Genomic DNA, 14,230 nt, shown 5'->3' with positions numbered 1-14,230 from the left:
AATCTACACATATTAAGTGGATAACTATTAAGGGCTTCATTTAATTAACATTTACTCAATACTAAACATAGCGAAATTTAATTAATACTATTGCTTCGAATCTGTTGCCTCATTTTTATTGAGCAGATATATGGTGCGTCTTTTCTTACAGTGTGATGCACCTGTAAATTTCTCCTAAAGCGATCAATCACTAGACAACAAGAATAAGAAGTAAAGCTCATGCATCCGACTGTTTTCGGGCGTAGTTCAGGGTCGCGCTGTGAAATATCCCCAGAGGAAAAATGTCTTCCACATGGCACAGACGCAGACAGGAAATTTGCATGAAGGAAACAAAAACAAACGTGGCGTCGAGTGAAGGTGACACAGAGTGTGAACAGCAGGACTGTGACTCGTCGAGACGAAACCAGGAGGTCGGACTTAAAACAGGCGCTGCGTCTGTCACATGGATCTGGCTCCGATACACAAAGTCTGAACAGAAAATATTTGATGTATTTCCAGAATGACATCATGGATAAGAAAGTGATCTAAATGTCTTTCCTGGTGAAATAAATGTTGAAATAAAGGTGTTTATTTAAAGTAAAGTATCAGTTCCTATTGAGTTTTCCAAAGGACGAACAGATATTTACTGATGTTCACTTTAGATAATTCATTTATTCACTGAAATTTGCAGAAAATATCCTGTATTGTGATGTGTATTGTTCTGTATGATGGGATTCAACATTTTGATCATAAAACACGACCCGATTGTAGCTTATTTTGGCACCGATCCAGCTGATGTCATTCTGTCTATGCGTGTGATGATGTCAGCATATCAGTTACCTCTATATATGTGCCAAGTTTGAAGTAAATTGAAACTAAATTGATGTTTTCATAGACATTTGAAATTTTCACCCATTGTAAGTAAATGGGAAAAAACAAAGATTTTAAAAATTCATAAAAAATTTAAACTTTGACATACTTTTCCCGAAATGTAATCACATCTATTCTGGGTCACTGGCAATCCATAAACCCAATTCAGTGTGAATTCAACCAATAGTTTTGCTGCTACATACATCTGAAATGTCGCCCATTATAAGTAAATGAGAAAAAACACAGATTTTAAAAATGTCATTAAAAATTTGAACTTAAACCTACTTTTCCCAAAATGCAATCAGATCTATTCTGGGTCACTGGCAATCTATAAACTCAATTTGATATGAATTCAACTAATAGTTTTGCTGCTAGAGTGTTAACAAACAAAGAACAAGTGTTCAGAGAACGCAAACCTCCACCAAGCACCCCGAACAGTGTGCATGTGTGGATCGACTATTTCTTTTTAAATTAAACAGTTTCAAGGTTGTTCCATACAGCAGAAAAAGCTTAAGCTTGGTACCAGTCATGTGTATGTCAAATTATATTAAATTCCAATCAATATTTGTTGAGTTATAATGAAAAATGTTTCATAAATGGGATTTTCAATGTTAAACTGAAATGTCCACAGAGTCCACATTCCACAGTGGATGTGGACAATTTTTTGCCTGATACAAGATATTGTTTTAAGCTATGGGTGGATCAAATTGGAGGCTAACCGGAGTCATTTTGAATTTTTTATGAATTTTCAAAAATTGCTAAATGATGACAGATAGGAAAATTGTAGATTTTGTGACCTTGCTGTGACCTTGAACTTTGGCCTACTTGGCCTAAAATGTAATGGGTTCGTCCCAGGGCCTAGGCCTATCTGTGGGTAAAATTTGGTAAAGATGGTTGTAATAGTTTTCCCATAAAGTTTCTAACAAACAAACACGCAAACAAACACACAAAGCAGTGATCACAATACCTCCTAGCGGAGGTAAAAAAACAAACCGAACCAAAAACAATACCCCTTGCCTCCCCTTCAGGGGGCAGGGTAAAAATGGAGTTGTCATTATTTCTAGGCATAATATAATACTATTTTCACATTGAAGCAAGAAAAAATTTGGAGTAATTATTTATAGGTTATTATGTTATTGTTTTCCTTGAGATCATATTAATTTGTATGTGGAACCTGAACTAAAACGAGTTTGACATCCATGACTGTTAATGTGTTCAGTGTAATATTCGCACTTTGCACATTCATCCCGCAGGCCGTATAGCAGGGGTGTCAAACTCATTTGCTTTCAGGGGCCACATTCAGCCCTATTTGATCTCAAGTGGGCCAGACCAGTAAAATATTAACAGTGAAAAAAGTAAAATAATATGATCAGGCTTACATCTACGAAGCTTCCATAAAAATCTGAATAACATGAACAATTTGAATGATCTTAAGAAAACGAGTGCAATTTTAAATATTTTATGCCTCAGTTTATCAGTTTATCATTTACACATGTGCATTATAGTTGCACAAAACATTTAGTAATAGGCAGAATATTGGTAAAATTGCATTCACTTTTCTTAAGGCATTTCCGTTTGTTCATATTTGTTCAGGTTTCTCCCATTTTTGTGAAAGTATAGCTTGGTCATGTAAACATTATCATGTAATTTTACTTTTTTACACCAAAAAAACAAAGAGAAAATTTGGTGTTGTCATTTATAGGTTATTATGATAATATTTTACTGGTTCTGACCCACTTGAAATCTAACTGGACTGCATGTGTCTGTATGTGGAACCTGAATTAAAATGATTTTGACACCATTGATAGTTAATATCTTCAGTGTAATTTTTGCGTTTCACAAATTCATCCCGCAGGCCGGATTGGACCCTTTGGCGGGCCAGATTTGGCCCCCGGGCCGCATGTTTGACACCCCTGATCTAGAACGTAGTATTAACTAGTCTGGAGGAAATGGACAAAGAAAAAGAAAGGCGCCTTTGCATCAAACTGACAAAAACATCCCAGTTCACTAAAAAACACCCACCTCAAATCAAGCTAGCGTGTTTCCATTCGTGTATGTTCGACTCACCTCCCAGTGGCTGAAGACAAGCTGTGGACTGGCCAATCCGCTGGTCCTTTTCCGGATCTCGTCGGCGAATCCGAAGCTCTCGGCGACGGGCAGAACGGCTTTAATGATGAACATGTCCGTCCCTTCCTTCATCTCTTCATGGAGGACTCGACCCTCACGCTTCCCCAACACTCCGTAAACTCTACCTGATGAAGGAGGACGCAGGGACAGTCAGGACACGACCACGGACACGTATAGAACCAACTACAAATACCAGACATTCAGGTTTATGTACAGGAGCAGCGATTATGTTCTTCCTTTTTTGACTTTTGGAGACGCTTTAACCCCTGAGACATTATTCCAGGAAAACGTGCTGCTGTGAATTGTCGTCTGTTTCACCGTGTTTGTGTTCCTTTTCTTCAGTGGTTTGGTTTTACTGTGTGTTTTAGAGTCAAAACAGGTGGAATAACAGAAAAAGACAAAAAGAGGAATTGAAGTTTGACAGGTTTTTACTAAATAAGGGACTCAGAATGTACATCAATGAGAGATTTAAGATGTTGAACACGAACTGGAACGCACTGAACAACAACAAATATTTGAATTTGGGCTAGTAGTTTATGTTTTAGGCTCTTTTTTTCCTAAATCCAGCTGCTTTTTGATACCTGATTCAACTCCAAAAAGCAGTTACACGGTCAAAACTCAGTAAAAACACACTAAAAGAATAAAGGAAAATCATCACAACACTGGAAAGAGTAAAACCAAAAAAACAAAAGGAAAACGGTGTAAAAAAAAAAAAAAAAAAAGCCCAAACCAAATCAACAATATGATAGAAATGGACTTACCATTTGATTTTTTATTGTGAATTACTTGGGTAACCTACCACATGAGATGAGGAAATCTGACTGATGTCTTTAGTTCATATAATTAGCCAGGGCAAAAAAAGCCATAACTCGAAAATGGATGTGCGAAGATTCCCCAACACTTCTGGACTGGACACATGTTGTGAATGAAGTTTATGACGTGGAAAGGCTGGCGTTCTCATTAAGACTAACTACTGACAAATGTAAAAAATACTGGGGAAAATGGGATGTTTATGTTAATCAAAGAAATCCTTGAACCTGCATATATGCTTATTTTGACTTTTTTTTTTTTTTTTGCCTAATTTGTCCTGAACCTGTCTGTATTCTATTTTGTCTAAAGGCTGTACCTAGATGCTCTAACTGTTGTGTTTTTGTTTTTTTTTTACTTGTTTATTCTGTATACTGTAAAATTTGGAGATAAAAATAAAGTTTAAAAAAAAAAAAAAAAAAAAAAAAAAATGGTGGTATCTGATGAAGACTGGGAGAATATCTGTACAACACAATGGAAAACAACATATTCACACAGCTGGAGGAAATTTGGGTGGAAAAGTAGAATGAGATTTTTTATTACCCCTGTTCAAAAAAAAAACATCAAGGTGTGGGGGCGAATTGTTGGAGGTCATGTGGTTCAACTATAGCCAATCATCACCATGTATTCTGGAGCTGCTCCAAAATAATATTTTTTTGGCGAGAAATTCATAAGAGTTTAGAAACTATTTTTCATACCAATCTATCATTTGAATCTTTGACAATGTCCTTGGGGGTGGGAATGAATGGTCAAACTGAAGAAGACAAATACCTAGTGAGAATATTACTGGTCGGAGGGAAGAGGGCCCTGACCAGGAAATGGTTAAAACCAGATGCACCAACATTGGATGATTGGTATAAAATTATATATGATATTTATTTTATGGAAAGACTAACATTCTCATTAAAAATGCAAATGGAAAAGTTTTTGAGACTGTGGGCTAAAAGGATTAGATACATTAGACCCAGGAGACCAGATTTGCTATAATTTAGTGAAATATCATATGGATTGTATTGTGTGTGGATCTTTAAAGATGGATGAGTGGAAATGACAGCCATTGTTCAACTGTTCAGTAGTATATAAACCTGTTTAAAATATGGTGGAAAATGTAAGGGAGAGCAGGGGTTGGAAGATCATCACTGTTGAAACATGTCTTGTGTTTTTGTTTTTTTTTTTCTCTAGTGTTTATCACAGAGATCTTGTAAAATGCTGGACTATGTATGACCTCCCTGATAAAAATAAAATTATAAAAAAAAAAAAAAAAAAAAGCTGTCTTATTTTTATACTGAATCTCTGCGTCTGTATGTTTTGCGCCCTCATTAGAAAGGCATTGGGGGGTACACTGAGCATGCTCAGATGTCTATGGAAAGATCAAGGTCTATTCTATCAGCACGCTTTGAAATTCTTCCTATTGAGCAAACGGTTGAATTTTTAGGAATATTTAAAACAAATCCTAAATACAGAATGCTCACCACAGACACGTCAGGGGTTAAAGGGTTAAGTAAGCAGCCCAGAATCAAATGAAACAAACTTTTATATAAATTCTCACCTAAAAACGTCAATAGTTTGTGTAGTTTGAGGTTTCATGCTAGTGTGCTACCAGTCTCTAGGGGTCCAGTTTTTCAAGTATTGCTTTGTTAATAATTGAACTGGACTTTCTGAGCTTCTGCTTATTGAATAAAACAGATCGACTGTCGTCGGGGTTAATAAATTACACAATACTGAAAGCTGAAATTGTGGCGCAAATGTCTGATGAACATTACTGTCAGAACCTAAGTGGCCAACATCGAACTGGAATGAAATATTTGCTGTTAAAACCCGGCAATGCTCTGGATCTCTGGGGGGCAAAAAAAAGCACAGTCTTTGTTCTATGTAATGAATTATTGAAGTTTTTTCTTGTGTAAACGTGAGTGAGAAATGAGAAAACCTACACACAAACACTCCCAGCTGCACGGACCAATTGGAAGTTCAGTCCATTGAACCCAAACAAATGGACTGAATGTGCAGCGGTCAGGATGGAATTGATCTAATTAGCCACAGGTTTCAACGCGTATCAGAAGCAGCGTTGAAGTCTCACGATTTTTCGGGATATTTTGCTCACTTAATCGGCCTTCTCTGATTCGGCTGACAAATCAATTCTCTGTCTAACGAGCTGCGGTGGCTACTAACAGTCCTGGAGATATTGTTTACCAACACACTAAATGGCATTTCAAGCCTCATTTTCATCTTAATGACTTTCAGAGGACAACAATTTAAGGAGTGTTGTGGAGCATTAGTCAATACTGAGCGCTGAGGACGCAGCTGTAATGGCTTTGTTTGGAGTTCTGATGCTGAAATAACAGATCCACTGATGACAGATAGCATATGTACACGACATGGACAAAAGTATTGGGACACGTTGAATTCAGGTGTTTCTTTTCTAACAGGGGTCTGGGATACAAAACGATAATAACAAATGTCAGAATATAGTTTTATACTGGGATAAATATCATTACATTGGTTAGGGTTGTTTAAATTGTTATCTTTGCTTCCAACATGCCTCAGAGATGGTTTTTACTTAATTTCTCTCAACTTTGATTCTCTTTTTTTTTTTTTTATCCATGACTATGATTTTAAATGTTCTACTTCTACATTATTAAAATATTTGTCATGCTCTGACTGTAAATAATAATTTTCTACCATAACTAACCATCTCTACTTTTTTTTTTTTTCCAGTTCTAATATCTGCGCTGCAACTGACAATTTTAACTGTTTTGATTGATTTTAATCATTTTTAGCTTTTGTTTTAACTGCCTTTTATTCGTGTTTTAACTTCTTTCTTTCTTTTTTCATCTTTTCTGCACTTTCCTTTCAGACTGATCTCATGAAATCGCATTGTATGTGACGTAAGTTTATAGCATTTGGCGTGCTATATGTACGCATTTTCATCCTTTAGCGTGTTATTTAACACCGTTTGATGGCGTGCCAATGCGCTAGCTGCTAATTGCACTAAACGCTAACCCTAATTGTGCTAATTGCTAATTGTGCCAATCGCTAACCCTAACCCTAACCGCTAATTGTGCTAATGGTGTGTTATTTTCCGCTGCGTAAATACACACGCTGAAAGCTTATAATGCGTACAGATAACACACCAATTAAAAGTGGCGTGTTATCTGTATGCAATTCATGATATCATATTGTTCTGTTTGGTTAATGTTTTATTCTCTATGATTTTAATGTAATTTTACGTGTTTCTATACCTTTGTAAAGCACTTTGAATTGCCATGTGTATGAATGGTGCTCTACAAATAAATTTGCCTTGTCTTACTTTCTTCATACTTCACGGAGGAAGAATAATCTCCCACTAAACTTTCAGGAAATATTGATGTTTGTATCTGAAATCAGCATGAACAGGACATGTTACAGTTGTAGACATGATGTGTCTCAATAGTTATATCCATATAGTTTATAAACATCAGTATTTCCTATAAGTTTAATGGGAGATTTTTCTTCCTTAGTGAGATGTGAAGAGAGCAGAGGTAGAACATTTAAAATCACAGTCGTGGATAACAAAAAAAACAAACAAAATCAATGTTGAGAGAAATTAAGTCAAAACCATCTCTGATGCATTTCGGAAGCAAAGACAACAAAAATGTACCTAAACGAAGACCCCTGTACCGAAAACGTACCGAAAATGTATGAAACCGAAGACCCCTTTACTGAAAACCTATTGAAAATGTATCAAACCGAAGACCCCTGTACCGAAAATGTATCAAACTGAAGACCCCGTACCGAAAACATACGGAAAAGATATGAAACCGAAGACCCCTGTACCAAAAATGTATCAAACTGAAGACCCCGTACCGAAAACATACGGAAAAGATATGAAACCGAAGACCCCTGTACCAAAAATGTATCAAACTGAAGACCCTGTAACGAAAACGTACCGAAAATATATGAAACCGAAGACCCCATACCGAAAACATACTGAAAAGTTATGAAACCGAAGACCCCTGTACCAAAAATGTATCAAACCGAAGACCCCTGTACCGAAAATGTATCAAACTGAAGACCCCGTACCGAAAACATACCGAAAAGATATGAAACCGAAGACCCCTGTACCAAAAATGTATCAAACTGAAGACCCTGTAACGAAAACGTACCGAAAATATATGAAACCGAAGACCCCTGTACCGAAAACATACCGAAAAGATATGAAACCGAAGACCCCTGTACCAAAAACATACCGAAAAGATATGAAACCGAAGACCCCTGTACCGAAAAACGTACCGAAAATGCATCTAAACGAAGACCCCTGTACCGAAAACGTACCGAAAATGTATCAAACCGAAGACCCCTGTACTGAAAACCTATTGAAAATGTATCAAACCGAAGACCCCTGTACCGAAAATGTATCAAACTGAAGACCCCGTACCGAAAACATACCGAAAAGATATGAAACCGAAGACCCCTGTACCAAAATGTATCAAACTGAAGACCCTGTAACGAAAACGTACCGAAAATATATGAAACCGAAGACCCCTGTACCGAAAAACGTACCGAAAATATATCAAACCGAAGACCCCTGTACCGAAAACATATCGATATATATGAAACCGAAGACCCCTGTACTGCAAATGTACCAAAAATGTATCAAACCGAAGACCCCTGTCACGAAAACGTACCGAAAATATATGAAACCGAAGACCCCTGTACCGAAAACATACCGAAAAGATATGAAACCGAAGACCCCTGTACCAAAAACATACCGAAAAGATATGAAACCGAAGACCCCTGTACCGAAAAACGTACCGAAAATGCATCTAAACGAAGACCCCTGTACCGAAAACGTACCGAAAATGTATCAAACCGAAGACCCCTGTACTGAAAACCTATTGAAAATGTATCAAACCGAAGACCCCTGTACCGAAAATGTATCAAACTGAAGACCCCGTACCGAAAACATACCGAAAAGATATGAAACCGAAGACCCCTGTACCAAAAATGTATCAAACTGAAGACCCTGTAACGAAAACGTACCGAAAATATATGAAACCGAAGGCCCCTGTACCGAAAACATACCGAAAAGATATGAAACCGAAGACCCCTGTACCGAAAAACGTACCGAAAATGTATCAAACCGAAGACCCCTGTACCGAAAACATATCGATATATATGAAACCGAAGACCCCTGTACTGCAAATGTACCAAAAATGTATCAAACCGAAGACCCCTGTCACGAAAACGTACCGAAAATATATGAAACCGAAGACCCCTGTACTGAAAACATACCGAAAATGTATCAAACCGAAGACCCTTGTACCAAAAACGTATTGAACCAGAATTTGTCTGTACCGTTACACCCCTATTTATGACACTTCCCATTATTGTTTTGTATTCCAGACCCCTGTTAAAAAAGAAATACTTGAATTCAGCATGTCCCAATACTTTTGTCCATATAGTGTATATACTGTATATATGGGCTGGTTTTATTCCGTTTGAGAATAATGACGTATTTTGTAGGATTCTTTTCATCCGAGGACATTCTTTTATTAGACCTCCCTGAGGATCTGGAGCGCTACATAGCACAGACACACCTGACTGAACACACTTGGCCAATGTGGTGCCTTTAAGGTCACTTTCACACCTGCAGCTCGGTTCACATTAAGACCACAGAAAATCGTCTATTGTTGCCTTTTAACCCTTAGAGACCTGGACCGGCGCCTGCAGCTGCTAAAAGCTACGGCTGTATAACGTGTAGGAACTTTTGCGTGGCGTAAAGTGGAGGCCGACACCTTTCAACGGATTCAGTCTGTCTGTAATGAGCGTGATTATCACTATCATGTTCTGAGGATGACAGTGGGTCTGAACTTCCACACAGTGAATAAATGGTTGGAACTTTGGAACTCAGGAGCGATTGTCCTTGGAGTCTCCCATGTGCCTTTGGGCCAACTCTAGATGAGATTAATTCAACAGTGGTTTCCTCTTTGTCACTCTCCCATAAAGCTTTGATGGATGAAAAACCCAGGAGACAGTGTCCGAACAGTCTCTCCCATGTCGGCTGTGTGGTCTTGGTGGTCTGTTTCTTCACTATTTATCATCCTATTCCTTCCATTTCTTAATTGAAGGAGATGTTCAGTTAGAATTTTTTTTTAGGTATTTCGAGTGTTCGTTTGTCTTCCTATTATAATTAAACCCAGAAGCAATAGTTGCTTTTCCATTGACCCTCAAATTGCGCAAATATAACTTGCGCATAAAAATTTACCTAATGGACAAACGACAATTTCACCATAAGTCTAATTTTTTGCTTAAAAGTTTTTGCGCTGGCAAGAGGTGGTTTTTCGGGCGTAGCGCAAATGGTATATCACGCAAAACTGCAATGGAAAGACCTTTTTTCGCAACTAGAGTCAGGTGAATTAAAAAAAACGGATGCTGACGTACATTACAACAAGCGAAGAAGAAGAAAAAAAATGTTGCGGTATGTGTGGACACACCAGGAAACTGAATCATTTTTTAATTTAGTACGAGATAGAGAGGTAATATATTATACTAATGAATAGATCTGTAAATCAACACCATATTTACGTTCGTCGCCATGTTTATGGAATGACTTCTCGTGTAATCTCACGATAATAAACAAACAAATCATCGCATTTGTGATTTAATGGAAAAACTGACATTACGCACTTCTGTTTTTTCAACATTTAGTAAATATCGGTGAAGTTTTGCGCAGATGTCCAATGGAAAAGCGACTACTGATGAACCAGTGACTGGACCTTCTTTATACCACAGTCATTTGCGACACATTCACTGCCCTCCAGTAATCTTCATTTCACTAGCTGTTCAATTAGGCCATTTTCAAGAGGTGAATAACTTATTTTACATGATATACTTTGTATTAGCTGACATGATTTGGCAGAAATTGGTTTTACTTTGATCTTAAAGAGATTTTCTTGTAAATTGTTGCAAAAAAAAATCTAAACTTCAGTTACGTCGAATTCAGAGAAAACGTTGAAGGAGCAGAATACTTTTTATAGGTACTGCTAGTGAGCGTTGATAAGAAATGATAGATGTAATTTCTTCTGATAAACACTGAGTTAGTGGTTAGCATGCTAGTGTTTTATACTTATTTTCAAAATTGTCGTAAGTGTGCTAACCAAATGGACATTAGAGTTTGAGGATTGGCTGAAAAACCCCTTGTATTAAGAGCTATGGGAGCCAAAATAAAAAACTGATAAAAAAAAAAAAACTAGAAGCACTCGGAGAGCGCAGACCTCTGCCAAGGCTGATCAGTGGCCCCCCCCATGGGCCCCCCCACCCCCGATCACCACCAAAATTTAATCATTTCTTCCTTATCCCATTTCCAACAAACCCTGAAAATTTCATCCAAATCTGTCCATAACTTTTTGAGTTATGTTGCACACTAACGGACAGACAGACAGACAGACAGACAGACAAACCCTGGCAAAAACAACCTCCTTGGCGGAGGTAAAAAGAGCTATGGGAGCCAGAGTTTTTGGTGCCAGCATCTAGTGGTCATCAGTGGTATTACACTAATAAGCTTCCACAGTGGCTTCACTCAAACTGTGGCTGTTTCCCCTTTGGTTTCACATACAAACAGCTTTGAAAAGCATCAGCTAAGTCTGGATGTAGTCTTTGGGTCCATTTGATTTGGTCACCAGCTGATTGACTGTGAACTATTGTGAAGGTGTCGTTTTCAGTGTCTTCGCAAGCAATTTCTTCAAACATCTCAGACTAAACTACTGGTTGGATTCATTTCAAACTTTTTATGGCGCTTCATTAGGACAGTGTCTAGAAACTTTGTTCACAGTGTCAAGAAATGTTGATTTTACAATTTTTTATGAATTTTCGAATAATTAAAAATGTGTCTTGCCTTATAATGGTGCATATTTTAATGGCTTATAACATGGAAATGCTTAACGATATCAATATAGTTCCTACTGAGCACTGATAGAAAGTCATATATGGAGTTTGATTGAATTAGTTGAGTTCTCCTCCAGTGAAAGTACCACCCACTTCTATTAGGAGACTGATCTGCTGCATCCAGACCACAGGACTAACAAAGAGACAGAACCTGATAGCCTCACAAATTCAACTTGTTATTGATTCTTAATAGAACATGCTCATGAGATACAGGGACACTGGTCTTATTTATACAGGGTGGAGAAGCAAAATTTACAATATTTTGAGGCAGGGATTGAAAGACAGTGTATGACCAATTAGTTTATTGAAAGTCATGAGAATTTATTTGCCACAAGAAAATGTTTTTATTCTATGTCTCCTCCTTCTTTCTCAATAACTGCCTTCACACGCTTCCTGAAACTTGCGCAAGTGTTCCTCAAATATTCGGGTGACCACTTCTCCCATTCTTCTTTAATAGTATCTTCCAGACTTTCTCGTAATAGTTTTGCTCATAGTCATTCTCTTCTTTCCATTATAAACAGTCTTTATGGACACTCCAACTATTTTTGAAATCTCCTTTGGTGTGACGAGTGCATTCAGCAAATCACACACTCTTTGACGTTTGCTTTCCTGATTACTCGTATGGGCAAAAGTTTCTGAAAAGGTATGGATAATAGTGTTAGGTATGATTATGACATCAATATATGTTTGGTTTCAAAACAATTGACGTAGTGCCTGCTGAGAAAAAACAACTAAATGTTCATTGTAAATTTTGCTTCCCCACCCTGTATTGCTGTTGTCAAAAACCTCCTGCGCTGTGGTGGACGTGCTCTTGAATCACTTACCTAATACCTCAGCTGTAGCCATGATGTCACACGTGTACATGGCGGCCATGAGTCTCTGGGGCTGAGCCTGGAAAGCCTGACGACACGCCTCCTTGGTGGCGGCGATGAGCTGACCGGAGACGGGTCCGTAACAGTCTGCAGGTCCAGCCTCTGGCCTACGCTTGGCCTGGTTCGGCCCCGCTGCAGGCCCCTCCCCCTGCTCGTCCATCTCACTGCCGCCCTCCGCTCTGCTGTCTTCTGAGGACTCATGGGAAATGGAGTCCTCCTCCACGGAGTCCTGCTGCTGTAGAGGGGTGGAGGCTTGGATGTCCCACCTCTCCACAGAGAAGCACACGCCCATCAGCGGCTCCTCACACATGGGCCCCGACAGAGTGGCCAGCTGGAAACCACTGATGATACTGTTGTCAAAGTCCCGTAGAGCGGCCTGAGGGGCGGGTTTGGAGGGTTTATTCCCTTTGAACAGGCACTGCCACACCGAGGGTCGCTGGTACGAGTCCACGTTGTTCAGGAGAAGGTTGGGTCCGTACCTGGATGAACAGGAACATGGTCAGGGTTAAGGGTTGGTGATATTTGGTTGGTTATTTTTTCTATTTTTCTGGTTTAGTTTCACTTTTTATGTTTTTGCTTGTTTGTTTGGTTGTATGCATTGTTGTTTTTCTTTTTCCTATACTGAATGCTGGGTAGCTTAATTTGTTCTGCTTCTGCCTTTTCAGTCACTAACCCAGTGTTTTTCAACCTTGGGGTCAGGACCCCACGTGAGGTCACCTGAAATTCAAATGGGGTCACCTGAAATTTCTTGTAAATGATAAAAAAAAATAAACTTACTACAAAAAAATATATGGTGAGTTGAGAGAAACAATCCCAATACATAAAAGACATGACAAACTCTGAAGCTGAAACTGAAGCACTGTGGTACTGTTTATCTGTCAAATGTTCATTGTGGTCAGTTTCAGATGCTGCAGCTCTTTCATAATTCATAGTTTGAGTTCTTGTTTGTTCAGTATTAATTGTCAGCCTTGTAAATCCAAGCTGGACTGACTGTACATAACCTGACCAAGGAAAATCCAACTCTCACTTTGTGCAGTAATCTACACCTGACTTTTCTGCCTCCGTCCATAATAATATACAGGGTGGGGAAGCAAAATTTACAATGAACATTTAGTTGTTTTTTCTCAGCAGGCACTACGTCAATTGTTTTGAAACCACACATATATTGATGTCATAATCATACCTAACACTATTATCCATACCTTTTCAGAAACTTTTGCCCATATGAGTAATCAGGAAAGCAAACGTTAAAGAGTGTGTGATTTGCTGAATGCACTCGTCACACCAAAGGAGATTTCAAAAATAGTTGGAGTGTCCATAAAGACTGTTTATAATGGAAAGAAGAGAATGACTATGAGCAAAACTATTATGAGAAAGTCTGGAAGATACTATTAAAGAAGAATGGGAGAAGTTGTCACCCGAATATTTGAGGAACACTTGCGCAAGTTTCAGGAAGCGTGTGAAGGCAGTTATTGAGAAAGAAGGAGGACACATAGAATAAAAACATTTTCTATTATGTCAATTTTCTTGTGGCAAATAAATTCTCATGACTTTCAATAAACTAATTGGTCATACACTGTCTTTCAATCCCTGCCTCAAAATATTGTAAATTTTGCTTCCCCACCCTGTATATAGACTAAATGTCATCTAAA

The 14,230-nt window shown here is 38.3% G+C and overlaps 1 protein-coding gene across 1 annotated transcript in view; it reads right to left on the bottom strand.

Annotated features, from left to right (window-relative positions):
• Positions 1–14,230, bottom strand: part of efl1 (elongation factor like GTPase 1) — a 318,909-nt gene that overhangs the window by 24,834 nt on the left and 279,845 nt on the right. The window contains 2 exon segments of the mRNA XM_030126047.1: positions 2,917–3,101; positions 12,531–13,057. Of these exon segments, the coding sequence (XP_029981907.1) occupies positions 2,917–3,101; positions 12,531–13,057 (712 nt within the window).

Source organism: Sphaeramia orbicularis, chromosome 3 (assembly GCF_902148855.1).
Source record: "Sphaeramia orbicularis chromosome 3, fSphaOr1.1, whole genome shotgun sequence".
Taxonomy (NCBI): Eukaryota; Metazoa; Chordata; class Actinopteri; order Kurtiformes; family Apogonidae; genus Sphaeramia; species Sphaeramia orbicularis.
The sequence above is the reverse complement of the archived record's forward strand: the minus strand, read 5'-3'. Positions and strand labels throughout refer to the sequence as shown.